The following is a 27,027-nucleotide window of genomic DNA, read 5'->3' as shown; positions in this document are numbered from 1 at the left end:
ACCGTTATTATTTGTGGGGGGCTTCTATCCAGCTTTGGGGTCCCCTTCTCTGGAGGCAAGAAAGGTCTTTTGTTTTCCTCTACTAGGGGTAGCTAGATTCTCCGGCTGGAGCGTGTCATCTAGAATCAACGTAGGAATGATCCCCGGCTACTTCTAGTGTTGGCGTTAGGAGTAGATATATGGTCAACCCAGTTACCACTGCCCTATGAGCTGGATTTTTGTATTCTGCAGACTTCCACGTACCTCTGAGACCCTCGCCATTGGGGTCATAACAGGGAAGACAACCAGACCAAATCCCCAACCCGAAGGGAACCAACACAGCGACGACGGTTAGCAAAACTCTGAGCCCCTTCCTGAGACAACACCAAATTGTCAACAACATGAGCCCAAATTTGCTGCAACCTGTCAACCACAGAGTCCACCCCAAGACAATCAGAAGGCTCAACCTGCCCTGAAGAAAAACGAGGATGAAAACCAGAGTTACAAAAGAAGGGTGAAACTAAGGTAGCAGAAATAGCCCGATTATTAAGGGCAAACTCGGCCAATGGCAAGAAAGCCACCCAATCATCCTGATCAGCAGACACAAAGCATCTCAAATAAGTTTCCAAAGTTGGTTAGTTCGCTTGGTTTGGCCATTTGTCTGAGGATGAAATGCGGAAGAAAAAGACAAATCAATGCTCAGCCTAGCACAAAAGGCCCGCCAAAACCTAGAAACAAACTGGGAACCTCTATCGGACACAATATTCTCCGGAATGCCATGCAAACGAACCACATGCTGAAAAAACAATGGAACCAAATCAGAAGAGGAAGGCAACTTAGGCAAAGGTACCAAATGAACCATCTTAGAAAACCGGTCACAAACCACCCAGATAACTGACATCCTCTGGGAAACCGGAAGATCCAAAATAAAATCCATAGAAATATGCGTCCAAGGCCCCTCAGGGACCGGCAAAGGCAAAAGCAACCCACTAGCGCCGGAACAGCAAGGCTTGGCCCGCGCACAAGTCCCACAGGACTGCACTAAAGAACGCACATCCCGTGACAAAGAAGGCCACCAAAAGGACCTACCCACCAAATCTCTGGTACCAAAAATCCCAGGATGACCAGCCAACACAGAACAATGAACCTCCGAAATCACTTTACTAGTCCATCTGTCAGGAACAAACAATTTCCCCACTGGACAGCGGTCAGGTATATCAGCCTGAAATTTCTGAAGAACCCATCGTAAATCAGGGGAGATGGCAGAAATAATTACCCCTTCCTTCAGAATACCGACCGGCTCAAGGACCCCCAGGAGAATCAGGCAAAAAGCTCCAAGAGAGGGCATCCGCCTTAACATTCTTAGAACCCGGAAGATACGAGACCACAAAATCAAAACGGGAGAAAAACAGGGGCCATCAGGCCTGTCTAGGATTCAGCCGTTTGGCAGACTCGAGATAAATCAGATTCTTATGATCGGTCAAGACCACAATACTGTGCTTGGCCCCCTCAAGGCAATGTCGCCACTCCTCAAATGCCCACTTCATAGCCATCAACTCACGATTGCCGACATCATAATTGCGTTCCGCAGGCGAAAACTTTCGAGAAAAGAAAGCACACGGTTTCATCAAGGAACCATCAGAATTCCTCTGAGACAAAACGGCCCCTGCCCCAATCTCAGAAGCGTCAACCTCAACCTGAAAAGGAAGAGAAACATCCGGCAGACGCAACACAGGGGTAGAAGTAAATCGGCGTTTAAGCTCCTGAAAGGCAGAAACAGCCGCAGAGGACCAATTCGTCACATCAGCACCTTTCTTCGTCAAATCAGTCAGAGGTTTAACCACACTAGAGAAGTTGGCAATGAAACGGCGACAAAAATTAGCAAAGCCCAAAAATTTCTGAAGGCTCTTCAAGGATGTGGGCTGGATCCAATCATGAATGGCCTGAACCTTAACCGGATCCAGTTCTATAGATGAGGGAGAAAAAATGAAGCCCAAAAAAGAAATCTTCTGTACTCCAAAGAGGCAGTTAGACCCCTTCACAAACAAGGCATTATCACGAAGGATCTGAAATACCATCCTGACTTGTTTCACATGAGACTCCCAATCATCTGAAAAAATCAAAATATCATCCAAATATACAATCATGAATTTATCAAGATAATTCCGAAATATATCATGCATGAAGGACTGAAACACAGATGGAGCATTAGAGAGTCCGAAGGTATTCAAAATGGCCTTCGGGCATATTAAATGCAGTTTTCCATTCGTCCCCCTGCTTAATACGAACCAGATTATATGCCGCTCGAAGGTCAATCTTAGTAAACCAACTAGCCCCCTTAATCCTAGCAAACAGATCAGAAAGCAAAGGCAAAGGGTATTGGAATTTGACCGTGATCTTATTCAAGAGGCGATAATCAATACAGGGTCTCAAGGAGCCATCTTTTTTGGCAACAAAGAAAAAACCTGCTCCCAATGGTGAAGAAGATGGCCGAATATGCCCCTTCTCCAAGGACTCCTTCACATAGCTCTGCATGGCGGTATGTTCTGGCACAGACAGGTTGAAAAGTCGGCCTTTAGGGAACTTACAGCCTGGAATCAAGTCAATAGCACAATCACAGTCCCTATGCGGTGGAAGGGAACTAGACTTGGGCTCATTGAATACATCCTGGAAATCTGACAAAAACTCAGGAATTTCAGAAGAGGGGGAGTAGGCAATTGACATCACAGGAACGTCACCATGAACCCCCTGACAACCCCAACTAGTCACAGACATAGATTTCCAATCTAATACCGGTTTATGCACCTGTAACCATGGGAAACCCAGCACAATAGCATCATGCAAATTATGCAACACCAGAAAACGACAATCTTCCTGATGGGCTGGCGCCATGCACATGGTCAGCTGTGTCCAAAACTGAGGTTTATTTTTAGCCAACGGTGTAGCATCAATGCCCCTCAAAGAAATAGGACTCTGCAAAGGCTGCAAGGGGAAACCACAATGTCTGGCAAATTCTAAGTCCATTAAATTTAGAGCGGCGCCTGAATTCACAAATGCCATGACAGAAAATGACGATAATGAGCAGATCAGGGTCACAGATAACAGAAATTTAGGTTGTACAGTACTGATGGTAACAGAACCAGCGATTCTTTTGGTACGCTTAGGGCAATCAGAAATAACATGAGCAGAATCGCCGCAGTAAAAACACAACCTATTCTGACGTCTGAATCCTTGTCGTTCAGCTCTAGACACAATCCTATCACACTGCCTAGGCTCAGGACTCCGATCGGAAGACAATGCCATAGTGTGCACAACTCAGCGCTCACGCAAACGCCGATCAATCTGAATGGCCAGAGACATAGAATCACTCAGACCAACAGGCGTGGGGAACCCCACCATAACATCTTTAACGGATTCAGAAAGACCCTTTCTGAAGATTGCCGCCAAGGCATCCTCATTCCATTTAGTCAGTACAGACCATTTTCTAAACTTCTGGCAATATGATTCTACCGCTTCTTGACCCTGAGACAGGGCCAACAAGGTCTTCTCAGCATGATCCACTGAATTAGGTTCGTCATACAATAACCCAAGTGCCTGAAAAAAGGTGTCTACTAGGGTTGAGCGAAACGGGTCGGCCATTTTCAGAAGTTGACGACTTTTGGCAAAGTCGGGTTTCATGAAACCCGACCCCTGTGTGGGGTTGACCATGAGGTCGGCGATCTTCTGAATCTGGTATCGGAATTCCGATACCAAGTTCCGATATGTTTGCGATATCGGAAATCGGTATCGGAATCCACATTTAAGTGTAAAATAAAGAATTAAAATAAAAAATATTGATATACTCACCTCTCCGGAGGCCCCTGGACATCGCCACTGGTAACCGGCAGCCTTCCTAAGAATGAGCGCGTTCAGGGCCTTAGATGACGTCACGGCTTGTGATTGATCGCGGCCGCCCTTGTGACCGCCACGCGACCAATCACAAACTGTGACGTAATTCTCAGGTCCTAAATTCCTAGAATTAGGAATTTAGGACCTGAGAATTACGTCACGGCTTGTGATTGGTCGCGTGGTGGTGACATGAGCTGCACGCGACCAATCAGAAGCTGTGACATCATGGAAGGCCCTGAGCGCGCTCATTTTAAGCAAAGAAGGCTGCCGGTTACCAGCGGTGATGTCCAGGGGCCTCCGGACGGGTGAGTATATCAATATTTTTTATTTTAATTCTTTATTTTACACATTAATATGGATCCCAGGGCCTGAAGGAGAGTTTCATCTCCTTCAGACCCTGGGAACCATAGTATCCCATTGCACTGCATTGGGTTTCTTGTTTCGGCCGACCCCGACTTTTTTATAGGATCGGCCGATTTCGCTCGACCCGACTTTTGAGAAAGTTGGGTTCCGTGAAACCCGACCCGATCCTATAAAAATAAAAGTCGCTCAACCCTAGTGTCTACATTAAGCAACATCGGATTCCCAGGTTCCAGGGCAAATGCCCAATCTTGGGGTCACAACGCAGCAGAGATATAATAATTTTAACCTGCTGGATGGGATCACCAGAGGAACAGGGTTTCAGAGAAAAAAACAGTTTACAGTTATTTTTAAAGCTCAGAAATTTGGACCTATCCCCAAAAAACAAATCAGGAGTTGGAATTCTAGGCTCTAAAACTGGAGTCTGAACGATATAATTGGAAATACCCTGCACTCTAGCAGCAAGTTGATCCACATGAGAAGCCAATCCCTGAACATCCATACCAGCGCCGAACTCCTGAGCCACCCAGAGGCAAAGAGGGAAGAGAAAAAAAAACACAACAGACTACAGAAAAAAAAATGGCTGAGCACTTTCCTTCCCTTCTTCTGAGATGCGGTTAACTCATTGTTGGCCAGTTGTACTGTTATGATCTGGTGGTCTAAGAGCAGCATGGGACGTACTCTGGAGAAGGTGGTACCTGTACTGACCGCAGACCCTGAACCTAACACCGCAACTAGAAGTAGCCGTGGAATGTACCTAGCGCTCCCTAGACATCTCGACACAGCCGGAGGACTAATTACCCCTTGAGATAGAAAAGGGAAAACTATCTTGCCTCAGAGAAAATCCCCAAAGAACAAGAGGCAGCCCCCACAAATATTGACTGTGAGAGGAGAGGAAAAAAACATACACAGACTGAAATGAGAATTTAGCAAGGAGGCCACTTCTAGCTAAATAGAAAGGACAGGACAGAGTACTATGCGGTCAGTATTAAAACACTGGAAAATATCCACCACAGAAAATACAAAAACTCCACAGCTAACTAAAGACATGGAGGGTATATCTGCATCTCCAGAGATACCAGCTTGGCTAAACAAATCCTTTTACAGACCAAGCTGGACAAGACAAAACATGGAAAATAACTGAACAATAAGACCACAGCATGTGGACAGCAAAATCAAGGCCAGAACTTATCTTTGTTGAAAAGAACTGCAAAGCAGAAGAGACCAGGCAGGGATGTGAATCCTCCAGGAACAATGCACAGCTGGCACTGACTAAAGGGTGAAGCAAGACTAAATAGCCCTGTCCAAATTGCAAAAAGTGAAAACACCTGATAAATGCTGTGACTCAGAGACAGCAGCGCTACCACTTACAATCACCGGAGGGAGCCCAAGAGCAGAATTCAAAACACCAGACATAATGAACTCCATATATTGTTCCATACAGTATATGATGGGTCCCATATATTGCTCCATATATAATTGGCCCCATATAATGCTCCTTACAGAATGGGCCCTAAATAATGCTCCATACATAAATGTGCCCCATATAATGATCCAAACATAATGGGCTCCATATAATGCTCCAAACAGTATATGATAGGCCCCATATATTGCTCCATACATAATAGGCCCCATATAATGCTTCATACAGTTTGTGATGGACCCCATATATTGCTCCATATATAATGGGCTTCATATATAGCTCCATACGTAATGAACCCCATATATTGTTCCATACAGTATATGATGGGTCCCATATATTGCTCTATATATAATTGGCCTCATAAAATGCTCCTTACAGAATGGGCCCTAAAAAATGCTCCATACAGTATATGATGGGTACCATAAAATGCTCCATACATAATGGGCCACATATAATGCTCCTTACAGAATGGGCCCTAAATAATGCTCCATACATAAATAGGCCCCATATAATGATCCATACAGAATGAGCCCCACAAGATGCTCCATACAGTATTCGATGGGTTCCATATAATTCTCCAAGCAGAATGAGCCCCATTTAATGCTCTAGTATATGATGGGCCCCATGTATTGCTCCATATATATTGGGCCCATATAATGATCCAGGAAATGATGGGCCCCATGTAATGCTCCATATATTGGGCTTTATATAATGCTCCAGCATATGATGAGCCCCATACATTGCTCCATATAGAGTCTGTCCGTAAAGTCATGGTGCACTTTTGACCAGTCACTGGAAAGCAACAAAAGACGATAGAAATGTGAAATATGCTCCAAATAAAAGAAAAACTCTCTGAGTTTCATACCTATTCAGTGCAGTTCGACATGGGCTCCATTTGCTACTGTACACACATCCAAACAATATTGATGTTCTTGCCACACATGGGTAAGGACGTCTGGTATAACAGTTTGAATAACGTCTGTGATTCTCTGTTTTAAGTGATTAATGTTGTTGATACGTTCAATGTACACAATGTTGCTTCACATAACCCCAAAAGTAAAAGTCTAAGGGCATCAGATCCGGGGATCGTGGTGGCCATGGCTTGACAGAACCCTTGCCTATCCACCACCAGGGGAATGTTCTATCCAGAAACTCACGAACAATGGTTGCATAATGTGGAGTAGCGCCGTCCTGTTGAAAGATGACACCTTCTGGAAATTGTGACACTGCATACAATTCCAACATGTCAAGATACATGTTTGCCATCACAGACCGCTCCGTGAAAAGAATGGGCCTATCACAGGGTTTTTCCACCAAACTGCCGGTTTCCTTTAATAATAATAATAATAATAATAATAATTTTTATTTATATAGCGCCAACATATTCCGCAGCACTTTGTAGTGGCACTTTGCTATAAATGCTCTGATATTCACATAGCACTTTGGTCACGAATTCGAATTTAACAAGCCACAGAACACACTGAACTTTCCTCTGTACAATCCACATCTCGACTGGCATGGAAAACCACACAGCTGGCATAAGCTTTTGGTTGCATGATGTCACAGACCTGGCAGTTTATTAATCAGCGTTCAGTTTATCGGGGGTTAATCTGACTGGGGGCTCAGCAACAGCTTAAATGAGTTTGTGTTGTTTGATTGGTTCTTGTTATCTCTCCTCATGAACAGGTCTGATATGATTGGGCCAGAGAAAGGGCGCCAAAAATGTGAACTATAAATAGATCTTGAGAATGGTCAAAAGTGCACCATGACTTAACAGACACACTGTATAATGGGCCCCCATATAATGATCCAGTATATGATGGGCCCCATATTATGCTCCATATATAATGGGCCACACATAATGTTCCATTGTATTATTGGTCCCATATAATTCTACATACAGAACTTTGCTTAAAGCATAAACAAAAATGAAATACTTACCTCTCCTCGCTGACCACTGCTTTGCTCCGGTCTCCTCAACATTGCCTTCTTTCGGCTCTCTGTACTGTGACTGTTCAGAGTAGAGGGTGCACACTATTCACTTCTTGAAATGTCACAGAGTCAGAAGAGGCGGAAGACTCCGCAGCTGTGAAGGAATGGGTAAGAGGTAAATATTGCAAGTCCCGGTGGGCCCCATAGTGCTCCTGTGTCCCCCAAGGAGAGTTAGCCCGGCCTGTTCAGGGCCCTGGCCCTTACCCGGGCGCACCAGTTCCTGACTGAGACCCTGCAGATGAAGCAGAGCCACGAGTGACACGGTAGCAGTAAATGTAAAGGAAACTTTTCGCATTGAGCAGTTAATCCCAAGAATGCAGTCTGGTATCTTCAGTCAGGGTAATGGAAAAGCACAGAAGGAACAGAGAAGTTAATCCAGTCTGGAATCTTTCATCAGGGTAATGGTTAATATCAATAATGTATCAGAAAAGTAGATGCAAACTGGAGACTCATTTAAAGAGATGCATTACCTTCATTGCAAATGCCATATATGAACAGAACAGAGAATAGTTATGAGGCAACTTGAAGCAACTGTGGACAATGCTACGTAATACCCAAGCACCTGACCTCAGAAAGAGCAGGCATTTAAATGTCAGAAGATTTTACTGAGATACTTCAAAAACCTGGCATAAACTACTGCAACGGCCAATAGATGAAGTTAGCGAGGCATGTTGCTTTTGCTGGGACAGGTGACTAACAATTAGAATAAAGGAAAAACAAACATTTATTCAAATCTTTAAAGACATTGCATTTTTTCATGTATGCATGATATTGGAATATAAAATATTTTAAACAATGGACTTTTCTTTTTGTGCATACTCCATTAAGGTTTATATAGATCCAGCATCACCATTAGAAGGGTTATATTGGTTTGACTTATTATGGAAGAAAGTCAAGGAAAGCTTTGTGTGAATGATAGATAAGCCACATACATAATTCTAGTTTCAAATATTTGCAAAGTTCAGTCTCAGTTTGTACTTAGGTTTCAGTGCTGCTTTGAGTTATTTTCAAAGTATGCTTGCCAGAGATGACAAGCTGTAATGAGAAATTGATGTATATAAAACATATCAGATATATAATAGAACATCTTTATAATAATTATCTAAGCAATACATGATGGTAGAAGTATAGTAAATCAGTGACGAAAATGCTCATTGCTTTCCTACCAAATTTGCAATGGTAAATAACAAGTATTTAGTTTGACCTTCATATGGCATTTCTTTTAACTTTACTTATCCTTTTTATTTAATTCTTCCACTCCTGTTGTTCAATTAGTGTTTGACCCCTTTAGCAGAGATGTAAATTAAATGACATTTCAATGCCATCCCATATTTAAAATTCTGTGTTAGTTGTGGATCATAAATGATGATCTTCGTTCTTTAGCTAATTTATTCATTTAACAATTTCCCTCCAGAAGTTCCAGCAGAAGGCTCTGAAGCAAACTAAGCAGAATAAATCCAAGTCGGCTGAATTTCTGATGGGTGAGCCTTGCTTGATGAGTTATTGCTCATAATTTGTGTAAGGATTAATTAACTAATTACAGACAAATGGCTGTGGGCGAAATTTTGCTCTTGCTTGTCATGGTGCAATTTGTAATTATTTTAATCATTTATTCTCTTTTTTTGGGGGAGAGTTAATTTTAACCTAATTCTGTTTTGGCGACATTTGAGGACGATACACTCCAATCTTTCAGCAATGGAATTACTGGAAGGAATGTTCTTCTTGTCATTGTAATACTATCGCAATGATATGCTTCTGTGACCTCTATGTTTTGTGCCTTGTCAAAGAAGGCAAGACAGAAGTAGAAGGCATTGAAAATCCACTGTTAAACATCATCTGCACAGATTTTCAGATTATTAATCTTCAGGGGAGAAAATTATTAGATATGACAAGTTGAATAGCACCCCTTATAACTCACCAAAAAACCTCACCCAACAAGCCTATGCTGAAGCAAGAGGTGAGACTGCACTTTTAATTATTCTCACAATGAATGACAGTGGCTGAATATCCAACATAACCTATGTTCTTCAAGGCCAATCTTATACATTCCATTCATACAAGTTATAGCAAGTTATACAGAGGAACAAAGAACTCCAATTCAGTAATTTGCTCGGCCTATTAACATTTCTGGATGTCTGGCATCTGTCAACAAATAGTTACTGTTAAAATTGCCATTTGCTTCCTTTTCTCACACAGTATAATAAAAACCAGAACAGTAAGAAACTGTGTAACAAGTGCAAAAATTTTGTCTGGAGATGCAAATTAACTAAAGGGATTTTAATGCAAAAAAAGGAAAATCCCTGAAAAATAAATAAAAAATGCAAAAACAACACGAGTAAAGTTATTATTAATTATTATTATTAAAATTCTACATGTAATATAGGAATAATGTGTACATTTAAACATATTATTTTCACTTACATATTTTACAATGTGCAGATGATGTTTTCAACGATGTGTCAGGTGTGCTTAGAAATAATTTGCAAATTGGTAGGCTTATGTTTGAATTACGATATTTAACTAATTAAGATTTTGCAAAGTTAAAGAAATGTAGTTAAGTGCATTTTATTTTTCCTCATTGTCAATGTGTTTTTATGTAAAAGTAAATAAAAAAAGTATTTATGAGGTGCGGGTTCTTTCACAAGGAGTGCAAAGTTTGGGAAGATGCTGAGGGAGTACCTTGCTGACCGCACCAACGTCCTCCGTGATTCCTCTGTGCCTTATGAAAATTGGGTATGCAAGCTGGCACGTGGCATGAACTGGCTCTCTACGCCTTGGAGGTCCTAGCATGTCCTGCCACTAACGTTTTTTTCAGAGCGGGTTTTTAGTGCCGCAGGTGGAATTATAACTGATAAGCATATCTGCCTGTCAACTGAAAATGCTGACAGGCTGACTCTTATAAAAATGAACAATGGCTGGATTGGGCTAGACTTCTCAACACCACCGAATGATAGCAGCGTAACATAAACTCAAATCCAGTGTCTTTTTTTGGGAGGTCTATTCCCATGCACCTCTTCACACCCACACATGGATTACCGTCCAGATTTTGGCTATGTTCTTGTCCCTGATAAAGAAAAAAAATATATATATATATAATTAATGCTCAGTCATAGTCTTGTGTAAATATATTGTAAGAAGATCTCAGTATCAGCTTCAGATGAGGTAAAATATGGAAGGTTCACTACATTCTCACACCTGTCTTAAATCTGAAATTTTAAAAGAACAAAGTTAAAATCAATAAATGCAACAAAGACAAAAAAAATGTATAGATATATTACAAAAAAGGGGCAAAACTAATGACCTTATTCACACCATTCGGCCTGACAGTGTTCAACTTGGAGATCCATCTGGTTTCTAGCTGCGCTATATGTTTCTTCCAATTGCCTCTGCGGCTATCTATCTGGATCCGATCACTACCTATTGTTAGGCTGGCGAAACAAACCAAATAAATATAAAGATAGTAAAATGTGAGTTCGCAGCCCGGGGTCCACTGTGCAGAGATGGAACCTGCTGCAAGGTAATGGCGGCACTATATGGTGGTACTACGCCAGAATAAACATGGGTTCCGTCACCCGATATGAACTCATGCGAACTGAGTCGCAGGGAAACAAAGGAAATGCTGTGCCTTGTTAGCAGTCACAGGGTGCAGCAGATGGACGCTAGTGGGATCCCTGAAACTCACCCCCACTATGCTGGTGATTAGTGTTGAGCATTCCGATACCGCAAGTATCGGGTATCGGCCGATACTTGCAGTATCGGAATTCCGATACCGAGATCCGATACTTTTGTGGTATCGGGAATCGGTATCGGGATTAATATCAATGTGTAAAAGAAAGAATTAAAATAAAAAATAGGGATATACTCACCTCTCCGGCGGCCCCTGGACTTTACCGCCGTAACCGGGAGCCCTTGTACCTAAGAATGCGCGCTTGAATGGCCTTAGATGACGTCACGGCGCTCTGATTGGTCCGTAGCGGTCGCGTGACCGCTACGTGACCAATCACAAAGCCGTGACGTCACCTAAGGTCTTTCAAGCGCTTGAAATACCTTAGGTGATGTCACGGCTTTGTGATTGGTCGCGTAGCGGTCACGCGACCGCTACACGACCAATCAGAAGCTGCGGACGTCTTCTAAGGTATTTCAAGCACTTGAAAGACCTTAGGTGACATCACGGCTTTGTGATTGGTCGCGTAGCGGTCACGCGACCGCTACGGACCAATCAGAGCGCTGTGACATCATCTAAGGCCATTCAAGCGCGCATTCTTAGGTACAACGGCTCCCGGTTACGGCGGTAAAGTCCAGGGTGCGTCAGAGGGTGAGTATATCCCTATTTTTTATTTTAATTCTTTCTTTTACACATTGATATGGATCCCAGGGCCTGAAGGAGAGTTTCCTCTCCTTCAGACCCTGGGAACCATACAGGATACCGTCCGATACTTGGTGTCCCATTGACTTGTATTGGTATCGGGTATCGGTATCGGATTAGATCCAATACTTTGCCGGTATCGGCCGATACTTTCCGATACCGATACTTTCAAGTATCGGACGGTATCGCTCAACACTACTGGTGATTGATCTCGCTCTGACCCTCGGTGGCTTTTGAGCCCGCGCCTGAGGATGCCCTGAGTCAGATGCTGAGATCAAGTGAGAGTTCCCACCCTACACTGACCGGTTGTCAGGACTGATTAAAGATTACCGCACAGAGTGCATAGAGCACCGCTGTGGCATACGCCACTAACTACCCTAACTAGGGCTAGGAAAATGCACTGATTGCGCATGGCGCCGCACTGGTGGTCGCTGCTGGTTTGATGCAGTAAGGATCGTGCTCTTGTGTTTAGGATATCACTGTCAGGCACTAGGTAGCTCCAACATTCGCGAGCATTCAACAACACTAGGAATGGGAATGATTAAGGAGCAATCACCTGAACAGGCATACATCCACACACACACGAAAACAGGTTTAAAATAGCGCATGGCCGTGTGGCCATGCAAACCTTTTATAGCTGAAGCTCTCCGGGACCTTCCTAGTGGTCCAATAGGAGCTGCTACAGGACCTGAGCATGAGACCCGCAATGGGAGGTCATCCCTTGGGCATGCTCAGAAGGAGAAAAGCAGGACTTAGTCCCAGGAGCGCCCGCTCACCACTGATCAGTACTGGTTATGATGGCTGAGCCTGGAAGGACAGCAGTAACCAGCTGCACAGTATCAGTGTGAGCCAGACGCTGGGACCGATGTCTCTGCTGAGCAGGCTCCACTGTGGCAGCAAAGATGGTTTGAGATTCCCCCTGTGTAGTGGTGGGAACTCAACACCAAACACCTATTACCTTAAGGAGATTTGCAAAACATTTGTGATCAATCTTAAAGTGTCTCGGTATTGGTTTTCTACTAAATTATCAGTAACGTCAACAACATCTCTTATGTACCGAACATGTACTCATACCCTTATTTTCAGCTGTCTGGAAGACAAACCTACATGAATCAATTTGCATGGACACATTGCATAGTGAATAATGCTCAATTATATGTGATATGCTAAGTGATTGTAAATGGCTTTTGGCCATCACTAGATGTAAAATAAGATCCCCTGAGCATGTTGGGACAAGCAATGCAATTTTTGCACGGGATGAATCCTCATTTCAGGCGTTTTGAGCCAAAAAGCAGTATTCAACTTTAGTGCTACATAGTTACTATGAACAAAAAGGTCTTTCTAGTTATATGATGTTCTAAATGTAATTGATAGATAATTCCATTGTATAATTAGCCAAGGTGCAGTTGTTTCTAAGAATCGGCCAGTATCTTTGAAGGACATTTGTAAGTTGGCACCATTTGTCATTATAAGTGGATATAAATCTTTCCTATTGTTCCACAGGAGATTTCCTCTTCTTTGGTTTGAGAAGGTCAGTCCTGTTGAAATTGTATGCTCTCTTCAGACCTTTATTGAAACTCCTATTGGAATATCCTCTTTCTTTGAACATTGAAGATAATTCTTGGGTCTGTATATGAAAAGAGTCATCATTTGGGCAAATCCTGTGAATTCTCAAAAATTGTCCCATTGGTATACTATTAAATAGAGGACGCAGGTGTGAGGAGGAGCCATGTAATAGAGAGTTTACGGATGTGGTCTTTCTGAAAACTTTAGTGCTAATCAATCCATTATCCCCTTTAAAAATTAGGGTATCCAAAAATCAATGGAACTCTGACTATACTTGCTCATGATTTTAATGTTTAATTCATTGCAATTAATTGTATATTTCAATCTCATTAAATTATTCTCCATACCATGCCAAATCTGCAGGATATCGTCAACATATCTTACCCAGAACAAGACCTTCTCAATATGAGCCACCAGATTCATAGAAAAGATCACCCTTTCCTACAGCCCCAGGAAGATGTTGGCATATGAGGGAACAAATACCACCTCCATAGCTGTCCCCTGGAGCTGCAGGTAGGGGACATCTTTAAAGAGGATAAAATATATATTTGAGAGAAAATCCAGTAGAGTGAGTAAGAAAGTAGTAAGATTTGGATACAAGATGGTCATAGATACAAATATCCTCATGACTTCGATACCATCATGGTGTTTGATCGAGGTATATAAAGATTTAATATCTAAAGTGACCAACCACATGTCATCATCCATAAAAATATTTTCCACTTTGTTGAGAAAATCATCTTTGTCCCTAACATAGGATGGTAGTGTCTCAACAACTGAATTAAGAAAGTAATCCAAGTACTTACCTATGGCTTCACATAAGCTCTTATTTCTGGACATGATAGGATGGCCTGGTGGTGATAACATGTTGTTAGGGGTCGAGTTCCCACCTCTGCACAAGGGGAATCTCGAGCCATCTCCGCTGCAGTCTCCCATTCTTCTCCAGCCGCAGTGGAGCCTGCTCAGCAGAGACGTCGGTCCCAGCGTCTGGCTCAGCCTGTTATGGTGCGGATGGTTAGTGCTGCCTTTTCAGGCTCAGCCATTGTAACCAGTACTGGTTAGCGGCGAGCAGACGTCTCTGGGACTAAGTCCAGCATTTCCTCTTGAGCATGCCCAGGGTAAGACCTCTCATTGGAGGTCTGACATGCTCAGGTACTGCAGCAGCTCCCATTGGTCCTCTAGAAAGGTCCTCAAGTTGCTCAGATACTGTAGCAGCTCCCATGGTCCTCTAGGAAAGTCCTGAAGTTGCTGCAGCTATAAAATGTTTGCATGGCCGCACGGCCATGCGCTAGTATCAATTTTTGTCAGGAACTTTGCGCCAGTGTGGTCATGTATGCTTGTGGTCAGGGCTCAGCTGAAATAAGCAACTAGAATACCGGCACCTCCGGTGAGGAGTTTGTTTGCGTGTATTCAGGGCCCAACTGAAATAAGCCATTAGAATACCGGCACCTCCGGTGAGGAATTGTTTGTGTGTTTTCTCTGACTGCATGACCACTGACTGCTATCAGCTGCAGCAGTTAGCTCTGCACTCCTGTGAGCTTAACAGGACACAGTGCTTTTCTATCACATCTACTCTGTGAATTAACAGAGGTCGCTTATACCGCCATATAGTGCCATTTGCTAGCAGCAGGTTCTCCTCCTGCACGGTGGACCCCGGGCTGCGTATGCACCAAAAATAACATCTATATTTACTCGGTGCGTTCTGCCAGCCCTAACACATGTTCTTATGTATTTTCTGTAGTAAGTATAGACATGTGATTCTAGGAAATTCCAGAAAAATACATTTTTTATCTCAATTGAGATGGTTCCATCTTCAAATGCCCATTCCAGGATATCTCTCAGTCGATCCTGAGAGATCCAAGTGAGATTGAAGTTTAATTTCTTATAGCTATCAGTATTGCAAATTGATGAAATGCTTCCTTTTTGTAGAGTTTGTTTGACTATATCACAACATTGCTTACCGGAGGTTTGATGGCTCCTGGAGATGTGATGCACTTATTCTGTTATATAGCTTTGCTCCCATAGTCATGCACACTTTTCTTTTAACTATCAGATGCGGTGTGCACTTGATCCTATCACATGCTGCTGTGTCTCCATGATGATGTGTCTTTCCCGGGTTCCCTCTCCCCGCTCTCATTATGTTGGAGTCAGAGACAGGTGATATCAGATGCTGAAGCCAGGACATCCACGCTGCATGTCTTTCTGCTCCGAGCCCCGTTCTATGCCACTATTAGTGATTTTCACCATAAATAACTCTGATCTTCTCTCTAGCACTAACTCTCTCCCCTTTTTTGAATAAGAAGAAGCTAACACTGTCTGCTCCACACAGGTTGTCTTCACATGTTTGCCTTATCCGTATGAATTCACTTAAATCAGGTTTTCAATCATGTTGTATATTGCTCCTGCATTAATGTCTCACCTTGATATGACCATGTATCTTTATTTGCACTGCACTTTATTCTTTGTATAGTTTTTTTGCTATATTTGTGAAACTTTATTCATCACTTGATGAGATATATATTTATACACTCTTATTTATTGTGTTGCTAGTGTATAACTATAGATACAAATAAAATCTTAAGGTTATTTTTCATTTTTACAGTAGCAGTGTAAGCCAGATTTTAAAAATCTGACCACTTTATGTGGTAATAGCTCTGGAACGCTTTAACAAATTCCAGTGATTTTGAGAATGTTTTTTTTCGTGACACATTATACTTTATGATAATGGTAAAGTGAGGTCCATATGTTTTGTGTTTATTTATAAAAAAAATCAGAAATTTAACAGAAATGTAAAAAATTTCAATTTTCAAAGTTTGAATGATTATCCCTTTAATTCAGATAGTAATACCATAGAAAAACATCAATAAATAAAATTTCCCACATGTTTGCTTTACATCAGCACCATTTATTTTATTTTGTTAGCATTTTAGGAGGTTTTAAAATGTAGCTGTCATTTTTCATTTTTTCAAGGAAATTTACAAAATTATTTTTTTAGGCACCTATCCAGGTTTGAAATGACTTTAAAGGTCCTATATATTGGAAACCCCCCCAAAAGTGATACCATTTTAAAACAGCACCCCTTGACATATTGAAAACTGCTGTCACATAGTTTATTAACCCTTCAGGTGCTTTTCAGGAATTAATGTAAAGTGACATGACAGGAATGAAAAAGTTGAATTTTACCACCTAAATGTCGCTGACTTTTGAACAAGCCACTATAGCTGGCAGACTCTGAGGCCGCTATTTGGCCATGATGTGCCATAGCAAACATCAGGACCACACAATCATGATCTCAGGGTGCCAATGGGGATAAAGAGGAAGCTCCCACACTGTGTTAACCATTTATATGATATAGTCATTATTGACAGCAGCTTCTAAGGGGTTAAACAGATATGGACAATGCCAACACTGATCGTGGTTAATGCAGCAAGTTGTCAGCTATAGTGTAGAGCCATCAGCTGCTCCATTGTGACCTGTATGGGGATGCTATTCTCTTATATCTGAGGTCCGTTAAAACACGTATTAACGGTCATTAGGGGGTTAAATACTCTCTTATTTATTAATACTTAGGACTTATGGCATATTTATATAACACTTGTGAACTATTTAATTATTTAAGATCCAAAAGCCCAGAAACAGAAGTCAAAGTCATCTTATTATATAACAAATAAGCTTTATTGAGTCTTTAAAAACAACACACCTAGATTAAAAAATATTTTCAACAATGGAGACAACATATGCAAATAAACCGCACAATACAAGTCAGGTGTCACAGGTAACAAGTATATACACACATGCAAGTGTGTCAAGGTGTTTAGAAGGCCTATCTCAATGATGACTATCCCTATATATATGGCTGCTATTTCTAAGTTTCACACGATAGTCACACCTGTTAGAGTGTCTCAACAAGCAACCTTCCTATGGAAGTACTAAGGTGCCATGTGTAATATAAAGTGCATAGTGCCCCACTTCTTACCACCACATGACCTTCATACGAAGTGCACAGTCACATATAGGAAAGTCCTATTATTAGCCACATGCTATAGCCATCATGTCTCAGTTCTATTGGCCCTCTAAAAGCTAATCCCATAAACAGTGTATAGATATCAGCAAGAAATAAAGAAAGTGAACTGCTTTACATAACCTGTAAATGCGATCCTGAGCCCCTAGATCAGGATCGCACTTTTTGCTTACTAGACTGTTTGTGAACATGTTTGGTAGTAAAAAAAAAAGAAAAATGAACTAGAAATCTTTTTTTTTTGTTTTTATTCTGAAAAAACAGATCAATGAGCAAAACGAAAATAGAAAACTACACATATTTTGTAAAAAAAACAAACATGTGTACTGATAAGAGCAGAGAAGATAAGAACCCTTCTGAAAACAAGCAGATAAGCCAGGAAGACAGACTTACTTAGCAAAAAAAAATTATTTGCAAGACTTTACAGCTCAGCTTTACAAAAAAAAAGTCTTAGACAGCACGTTCTGAGCAGTCCGCTCTGCGCATAATATACAAGTGTAGTGCACACCTAGTGATCTCTCCAGATGCACTCTACATTTTAGAATAGACTGCACACCAAAAATAATCAATATAAAGCCATTTTTATGGTGCGCAGATCTCAATGCATACCCCCGGTAGAGCGCGTGTACGACCCCATTGAAATAATTTAGGAAATAAATCAATTGATATACAATAGTAGATGCAATAAATAGACCCAACTGAGGTTATAACTCCTTTATTTCACTGAAAATATGGCCTCACAGCTGTAAAAAACGATGTCGGGTCACTATGACCCGAACACAACAAGTGTAACTTTTTGCGTGTAGCAAAAAGTAAACGAAAAAAAAAAAAAATACTCATAGGTAGGTCCCCCCAAATGAGGAAAAGTCAAGGAGTCTCAAGTTTTATAGACTTACAGAAAAATATCTACAGGGCCGCAAAAGTCTGTTCGGGTCACTATGACCCGAACAGAACATTAGGGTTAATCTAGGTGTGTTGTTTTTAAAGACTCAATAAAGCTTATTTGTTATATAATAAGATGACTTTGACTTCCGTTTCTGGGCTTTTGGATCTTGTTGAATTTATGGAAGTGTCATACATATAGGCCAGTAGTTCTATATATGAGATATTTAATTATTTATCTGGGTTAATTTTGTGCCGACAATTTTTTCTGTACACAGTCTCCACATTTTAAATGTCTATATATTTTTTATTTTCAATTGTAGTACCAATAAACTTTATTGCATTTTACACTTTGGGCTTAGTACTTCTTATTTTGCAGGTTTTCTGAATTCTCTTTGAAGTGGCCCTTATATTGAAGCGTAATTATAGGAATGGAGTCATTTAATAGGGTCCTTCATTATTTACTTTCAGTAGGTAAAAATCTGTTCTGGTCATGGCTTGTGCTGGACTTGACACATCTCTAATATTGTTATTCTGGGTTTAAATACCACCAAGGACAACATCTGAAAGGAGTATATATCTTCTCCCTGAGTTTGCGTGGGTTTCCTCCTGGTTCTCCAGTTTCCTCCAACACTTTAAAGACTTTTTTTGAAAATCTAGATTGTGAGCCCAAATGGTTACAGCAATAATAATGTATATAAAATGCTACAGAATATGATGGCGATTTAAATAAATTATCTCTGCTACTACAACCAGTCTAGCATCTGTGTGTCCATTATATGAGAAAAAAATCCAAGAAAATAAAAAAAACAAAAAAACAAAATGGGCATATAGAAAAATAGAAAAAATTGGAGTCTGGCTCAACAGGACTAGATTTTCCTTTTCTTTTATTTTTCAAAAGAAAATATAGTGCATACAAAAGAAAAATTTACATGGCCGACATGACCCAGTCGATGCGTTTTGACTGCACTAAGCAGTCTTGAGTCATGAGTAACATATCAAAAAAATTGACTGTCACATCCAAACATAAATCAAGTCTGAACAGGTGCTTACCTAGAGTCGCCAACTCATATACAGAGGGGGAAAAAAATATTTAGTCAGCCACTAGTTGTGCAAGTTCTCCCACTTAAAAAGATGAGAGAGGCCTGTAATTGACATCATAGGTAGACCACAACTATGAGAGTCACAATGAGAAAACAAATCCAGAAAATCACCTACCGTATATACTCGAGTATAAGCCGAGATTTTCAGCCCAAATTTTTAGGCTGAAAGTGCCCCCTCGGCTTATACTCGAGTCACGGTCGAGGGGGAGAGGGCGCTGAGGCATACTGCTTCCGGGGCTCCTGGCGCTCCCCCTGCCCATCCCACGGTCTCCGGTGCCGCAGCTCTTCCCCTGTTCAGCGGTCACATGGGACCGCTCATTAGAGAAATGAATATGCTGCTCCACCTCCCATAGGGGCGGAGCCGCATAATTCATTTCTCTAATCAGCGGTGCCGGTGACCACTGACAGAGGAAGAGGCTGCGGCACCGAAGACCAGCTGTCCGGGAGAAGGAGCGGGACGCCGGGAGCAGGTAAGTATTACATATTTACCTTCCCTCGTTCCACACGCCGAGCGCCGCTCTGTCTTCGCGTCCTCTTGTTCTGACTGTGCAGGTCAGAGGGCGCAATGACGCATATAGTGTGCACGCCGCCCTCTGCCTGATCAGTCAGTGCGGAGAGACGCCGGGTCGGGACGCTGAGGAGCTGCAAGCAAGACAGGTGAGTATGTGTTTGTTTTGTTTTTTATTGCGGCAGCAGCAATGGCACAGATTTATGTGGAATATCTATGGGGCAACGGTGCAGAGCACTATATATAAGGCACAGCTTTATGTGGAGCATCTATCGGGCAACAGTGCAGAGCACTATATATAAGGCACAGCTTTATGTGGAGCATCTATGGGGCAACGGTGCAGAGCACTATATATAAGGCACAGCTTTATGTGCAGCATCTATGGGGCAACGGTGCAGAGCACTATATATAAGGCACAGCTTTATGTGCAGCATCTATGGGGCAACGGTGCAGAGCACTATATATAAGGCACAGCTTTATGTGGAGCATCTATGGGGCAACGGTGCAGAGCACTATATATAAGGCACAGCTTTATGTGGAGCATCTATGGGGCAACGGTGCAGAGCACTATATATAAGGCACAGCTTTATGTGCAGCATCTATGGGGCAACGGTGCAGAGCAGTATATATAAGGCACAGCTTTATGTGGAGCATCTATGGGGCAATGGTGCAGAGCACTATATATAAGGCACAGCTTTATGTGGAGCATCTATGGGGCAACGGTGCAGAGCACTATATAAAAGGCACAGCTTTATGTGGAGCATCTATGGGGCCATAATCAAAGGTCAAAGGTGCAGAGCATTATATATGGCACAGCTATCTATGGGGCCATAATCAAAGGTGCAGAGCATTATATATGGCACAGCTATCTATGTGGCCATAATCAAAGGTGCAGAGCATTGTATATGGCACAGCTATCTATGGGGCCATAATCAAAGGTGCAGAGCATTGTATATGGCACAGCTTTCTATGGAGCATCTATGAGGCCATAATGAACGGTGCAGAGCATTATATGTGGCACAGCTTTATGTGGAGCATCTATGGGGCCATAATGAACGGTATGGAGCATCTATTTTTAATTTTGAAATTCACCGGTAGCTGCTGCATTTTCCACCCTAGGCTTATACTCGAGTCAGTAAGTTTTCCCAGTTTTTTGTGGCAAAATTAGGGGGGTCGGCTTATACTCGGGTCGGCTTATACTCGAGTATATACGGTAAGTTTTTATAATTATTAAAATGAGCATATACCTAAAAGCAAGTAAATAGTAATAGTGCATGAAAACAGCACATGAGATTAACACTTATTTAACTTTATTTTGATAAAAAAAATCTTAAAATCCATCCCACCACAACAAAGTGCACCCATTGGAACAGTCCTAACTTATCTCTAGAATTAAAGCCTTACCATGTGGCAAACAATGCCAATGTGAAAAATGGGCAAGGCAGGACAGGGTCCTGACTCTGACACATGTCCATGAAAAGCTATATAGATAAATACCTAGCTCTGAAATGGGGGCTACGGTGTGAACATGCTCTTACACTTTACTTGTATGCCAGCTTATACTTTGGCTTATTTTTTTAGTTTTGCCACGATATGGGAAAATCAGCTTGCTTCCCACAAGACAAAGTATACAGTATATGGCTATAATATTCTAAGTAAAATTATTATTATTTCTCATTTTTATTTAGATTATATTTGTATTAAGGTAAAGAAATTAACTTTTTTGGATATAAACAGTGTTGTAAGCTTGTCTATAAATGTTATTTAAATTAAATGAAATAGTAAAAAAGTCAAAACTAATTATATTACTCTATGGTACTTTCTATCACTGTGTCTTTTCAGGTCTATTAATACAGATTCTTCACTTCTTGCACAGCTTATCTGTTGTTTTCACTGCATTTATGTTCTGTATCTAAGCATTAAGTGGAAACAGCTAAGAAAATAAATTAGCTCAATATTGCACATAGGCATGTATGCTTCACTGAGGCAGAAGGCAGGGGAACCATTAGGTTTTATAGGCTCCTAATTTTCCTCTTTCCAAAAATCCACTTGCAAGATCCTTGACACGCTGTTTAAGTGGTGACCTCTGTAGCAGTATTTGCTTTCAGTGCTTCTTGTACAGTGCTAGATTTGATGAAGTGTTCTTTATGTACTGCTTGGAAGTAATCATGCATTTTGGCAAATATCCAAGAACTTTTCCCTCAAGAACATTTGATATAGAGTGTGTTTATGTGGTTTACATGTTCACCTTTGCCACAACACTGTCATAATAGGGGACACACGTTGGGTTTCTGCAAAGCAAAACTCCAGCTATAACTGTGTCTATTCTGTTTGAGCTAGAAAGAATGGTTGAGCGCTGATACTGGAGTGCACCTCGTTTTTTGATACATTTCATTGTACTCTCCTAATATTTAGTTTATAGCCTTCATAAGTATTTCAGTTCTGCAGTAGGACGTTGTACAGCACATGCCTTAGTGTTATGATTAGACACATAATTATAGCATACAATATTTTAAGAAGTGTTGACCATTATGTTATTAATCAATTTCATATTTTTTTGTTTTTTGGTAATATTTTTATATATTTATCATTACAATTTGTAATGTAATGACTGCCATGGAGGGAATACTGGAAACAGAGGCACAAATCATGTCACTTTGATATTCTCTACATTCCTTTTACTGGTGGCCATACTGTAACAAGCAAACAAATGTCATATATTATAACTACAGGTAAAAGTAAAATGAGTACAGCCTTTTCCACCAAAAACAAGAATGACAGGGGAACGTCAGATAATTACCGTATCTTTATGCATAACGGCGCTAATCAGTTTAGTGTAGGCAGTATTTTAGAGCTGTTAGTGACTACTATTACAATAAAGAATTTCTATGTGGATAGTCACATAAATGACAATAAAAGAATATGTTTGCATTAATGTTATGTTAAAAAGAACCTGTCATCAGGTTAAAAGTGGGCCGGTTTAATTTTTCTTTCAGTCCTGTTCCCCTGAGTACTTTTTTTTTTTAAATCCACCATATGGTTCCAGAGATTTGAGCATTTTTATTTGGTATTAATATTTCTGGTCTTTACCAGGAGGGTGTGCCTCACAGAACGAAAAGGTAGAACAGCTTAATGATGCTTCCCCCCCACCCCCCCCCCAAAAAAAAAAAAGAAAAAAAAAATTTTTAAAGCCCCTTTGGAAAAACATTAAAGGTAGTTCTAAATAACAAAGGCCCATATCTCTGAAACCATAAGGCAGATTTAAAAAAAATAAAAAGCTGCATACTCAGGGAAATAGTGGGAATAATAATGAGAGCAATAACTGGCTACTTTTGACCATCACATCACAGGTCCTCTTTGAGCAATATGTCACGTTCTTAAAAAACACCTCTGTAAATTGTACAAAAAACTGGATGACATATTATCTATTTGAAATACTCAAACATGATCTATATTTTTGACATTCCTTGCCATAAGACTTAAATCAGCAGTTTATGTTAAGTTTTAAAGCATTTCAATGGAGCTTTTCATAGGGCTCCAAAAAACTATAGAAGTCTACACAGATTTCATGTCTGCATATAAAATAAAGCCTCACATGGATTTAAGCAGCCATTTAATGATCCTTATCATAGGCCGCAAAGCAAACTTATAAGCATGACGCTTACAATTGAGAGCTTTACTAAATGCAATCACCTATTTTGAAGAACTATAATACAATGCGTACACAAATATGAATTTAAAACTGGCAGACACAGAAACGAGCTCAAGCATTTGCAATGCTATTTACCCACATCAAACTGCTGATTGGTATTCCACTTATAGAAAAAAAAATCCTATGTCCAGCCTTCTGGGATTTAGGTAGAAACACCATTTTTCCCACTGTCATTTATAAAGATGGGCAAACCCAAGAAGTAAAGTTTGAGTCTGTACCGAACACCTAGTGTTCGTGCACAGACCCTGTACACGGACTTCTCCAGAAGGTCTGTGTTACCATTCGGGTTTGGCATTCCTAATGTTGGCTGTTTCCCATGCTGTCATCTGCATGGCAGCATGAGAAATACTAGAGCCTCTGATAGGTGCTAAGATCATTACCACCGGTCACAAAGCTGTGGTTGCCACAGATCACAGGTGTCGGCTGATGAGAGAGTACTACTCTCATTAGCCTATGCCTGCTCTCACTGATAATAGCAGGAGCCGTTGATAGGAGTATTCATCAACCGGCGCCTGCGCAATAAATAACTAAAAAAAAATAGTGGGGTTGTTAGGCGTCGAGTTCCTGCCACTGCAAAGGGGGAATCTCGAGCCATGTCCTCTTGCTCAGGCTGATGCTGTGCGTTTGGTTGCTGCTGCCTGCACAGCTCCAGCTATAGCAACCAGCATTAGTCAGCGGCGAGCAGACGCTCCTGGGACTAAGTCCTGCTTTTCTCAATCTAAGCATGCCCGACAGACGGTCTCTCATTGAAGGTCGGAGGTCACATGCTCAGGTCCTCAAGCAACTCGGATTGGGGCATCAGCAAGGTCCCGGAAGGCTATGGCTATAAAAGGATTGAATGGCTGCACTGCCATGTGTTAGTATATACGAAATTGTGGTGTGTATGGATGCTTGTATGTTACTGGTGCAAGCTCCTAATAATTCCCCTTCCCTCGTGATGTGTATTATTTAGTTTGATTGGAGCTAATACAGAGCAATCACTGCTGCAAATTTTTTGGATTATGTCTCTACCAAGTATTTACGTCTAGAAGCTGAAATTTTTGTCCATTTTTCTTTGCAAACTAGCTCAGTGAGATTGGATGGAGAGCATCTGTGAACAACAGATTTTCAATGGGATTTGCATCTGGATTTTGACTTAGAATTCTAACACATTAATATGCTGTGATCTAAACTATTTTATTGTATTTCTGTCAGTATGTTTAGGGCCGTTGTATTGCTGAAACGTAAACCTATGGTCCAGTCTTAAGTCTTTTGCAACTTCTAACAGGTTTCCTTTTGGACTGCCTTGTAATTAGCTCCATCAATTTCCCCATCAACCATGACCAGTTTCCCTGTCCTTGCTGAAGATAAGCATGCCCCACAGCATTATGCTGCCAGCACCATGTTTGATGGTGGGGATGGTGTTTTTAGGGTGATGGCTTTATGCCACACATAGTGTTTTACTACTTTGGTCTCATCTGATCAGAGCACCTTCTTGCACATGTTGCGTTCACTACATGGCTTTTTGCAAGCTGCAAACAGGACTTTTTGTGGATTGTTTAAAAAAATGGCTTTTCTCTTGCCAATTTTCCATAAAGGCCAGACTTGTGGAGTATATGACTAATAGTTGTCTTATTGACAGATTCTCCCACTTGAGCTTTGTATCTCTCAGATGGGATGGGATGTAAGTTTAGGTGATCAATAGTGTTGAGCATTCCGATACCGCAAGTATCGGGTATCGGCCGATATTTGCTGTATCGGAATTCCGATACCGAGTTCCGATATTTTTGTGATATCGGAAATCGGAATCGGAAGTTCCCAGTGTATGGTTCCCAGGGTCTGGAGGAGAGGAGACTCTCCTTCAGGCCCTGGGATCCATATTCATGTAAAAAATAAAGAATTAAAATAAAAAGTATGGATATACTCACCCGTCCGGCGGCCCCTGGACATTACCGATGTAACCGGCAGCCTCCGTTCCTAAGAATGAGGAGTTTAGGACCTGCGGTCACATGAGCGGTCACATGAGCGGTCACACGACCAATCACAAGCCGCGACGTCATCGAAGGTCCTAAACTCCTCATTCTTAGGAACGGAGGCTGCCTGTTACATCGGTAAGGTCCAGGGGCCGCCGGACGGGTGCGTATATCCATATTTTTTATTTTAATTCTTTGTTTTTTACATGAATATGGATCCCAGGGCCTGAAGGAGAGTTTCCTCTCCTTCAGACCCTGGGAACCATCCAGGATAGCTTCCGATACTTGTGTCCCATTGACTTGTATTGGTATCGGGTATCGGTATCGGTGATATCCGATATTTTTCGGATATCGGCCGATACTATCCGATACCGATACTTTCAAGTATCGGAAGGTATCGCTCAACACTAGTGATCAACCATGTTTTGGTAGGTGTGCAGTTGTGCCATACTCCTTTCATTTTTTGATAAAGGATTGAAAAGTGCTCAGAGATGTTCGGAGATTGAGCTATGTTTTTATAACCTAACACTGCTTTACTCTTCTCTACAACTTTACCCCCGACCTGTCTGGTGTGTTCTTTGGATTTCATGATGCTATTTGATCACTAATATTCTCAAACAAACCTCCAACCACCTTCACAGAACAGCTGTAGTTATACTGAAATTAAATTATGCACAAAATTGACTCATTTTACTAATTACGTGACTTCTGAAAGCAATTTGTCACTCCAGATTTTTTAGAGGTTTCAGACTGCAGGAAGCTGAATACAACTGCACATCATAATTTTCAGATTTACATTTTTAAAATAATTAAAAAACCATGTATCATTTTCTATACATTTTGCAAATACATGCTACTTTGTGTTGGTCTATCACAAAAAGATACAAATTAATACATTTAAATTTGTAGGTGTAACTTGAAAAAGTGTGGAAAAGTTCATGGGAAAAGTGTAAAAGTTCAATTTCTACTAACCCCCCTAATCCCTAAACCTAGTAATGAACTGGTCATCTCTCCCTCCATCCTCCCCATCCATCCCACCTACTCCTCAGATCTATTCCTCAACATAGGATCTTCTGTCTCCAAAGACAGACAGCCCCCTCATCCCCTCTCCTGCTCCCACCTGCTAACACTCTCTCTGCTTCTCCGAGTCCTCACTGCCGTTGATATTTCTTAAAATCCTGGTCCTCCTCACCACATTCCCATAGTCATTTCTACCTCCCAGCCATGCTCTATCAAAAAATTTTGTAACCTCTCTAACCTTATACCCATACACCCAGC

General features: G+C 41.3%; 1 protein-coding gene across 1 annotated transcript in view; it reads left to right on the top strand.

Moving 5' to 3' along the window:
- Positions 1-27,027, top strand: part of LOC143783277 (uncharacterized) — a 292,496-nt gene that overhangs the window by 151,612 nt on the left and 113,857 nt on the right. The window contains exon 4 of the mRNA XM_077271688.1: positions 9,057-9,123. Coding sequence (XP_077127803.1) covers positions 9,120-9,123 — 4 coding nt within the window. The 5' untranslated portion in view covers positions 9,057-9,119. The remainder of the gene's footprint in view (positions 1-9,056; positions 9,124-27,027) is intronic.

This window comes from Ranitomeya variabilis, chromosome 6 (genome assembly GCF_051348905.1).
Source record: "Ranitomeya variabilis isolate aRanVar5 chromosome 6, aRanVar5.hap1, whole genome shotgun sequence".
Taxonomy (NCBI): Eukaryota; Metazoa; Chordata; class Amphibia; order Anura; family Dendrobatidae; genus Ranitomeya; species Ranitomeya variabilis.
The sequence above is the reverse complement of the archived record's forward strand: the minus strand, read 5'-3'. Positions and strand labels throughout refer to the sequence as shown.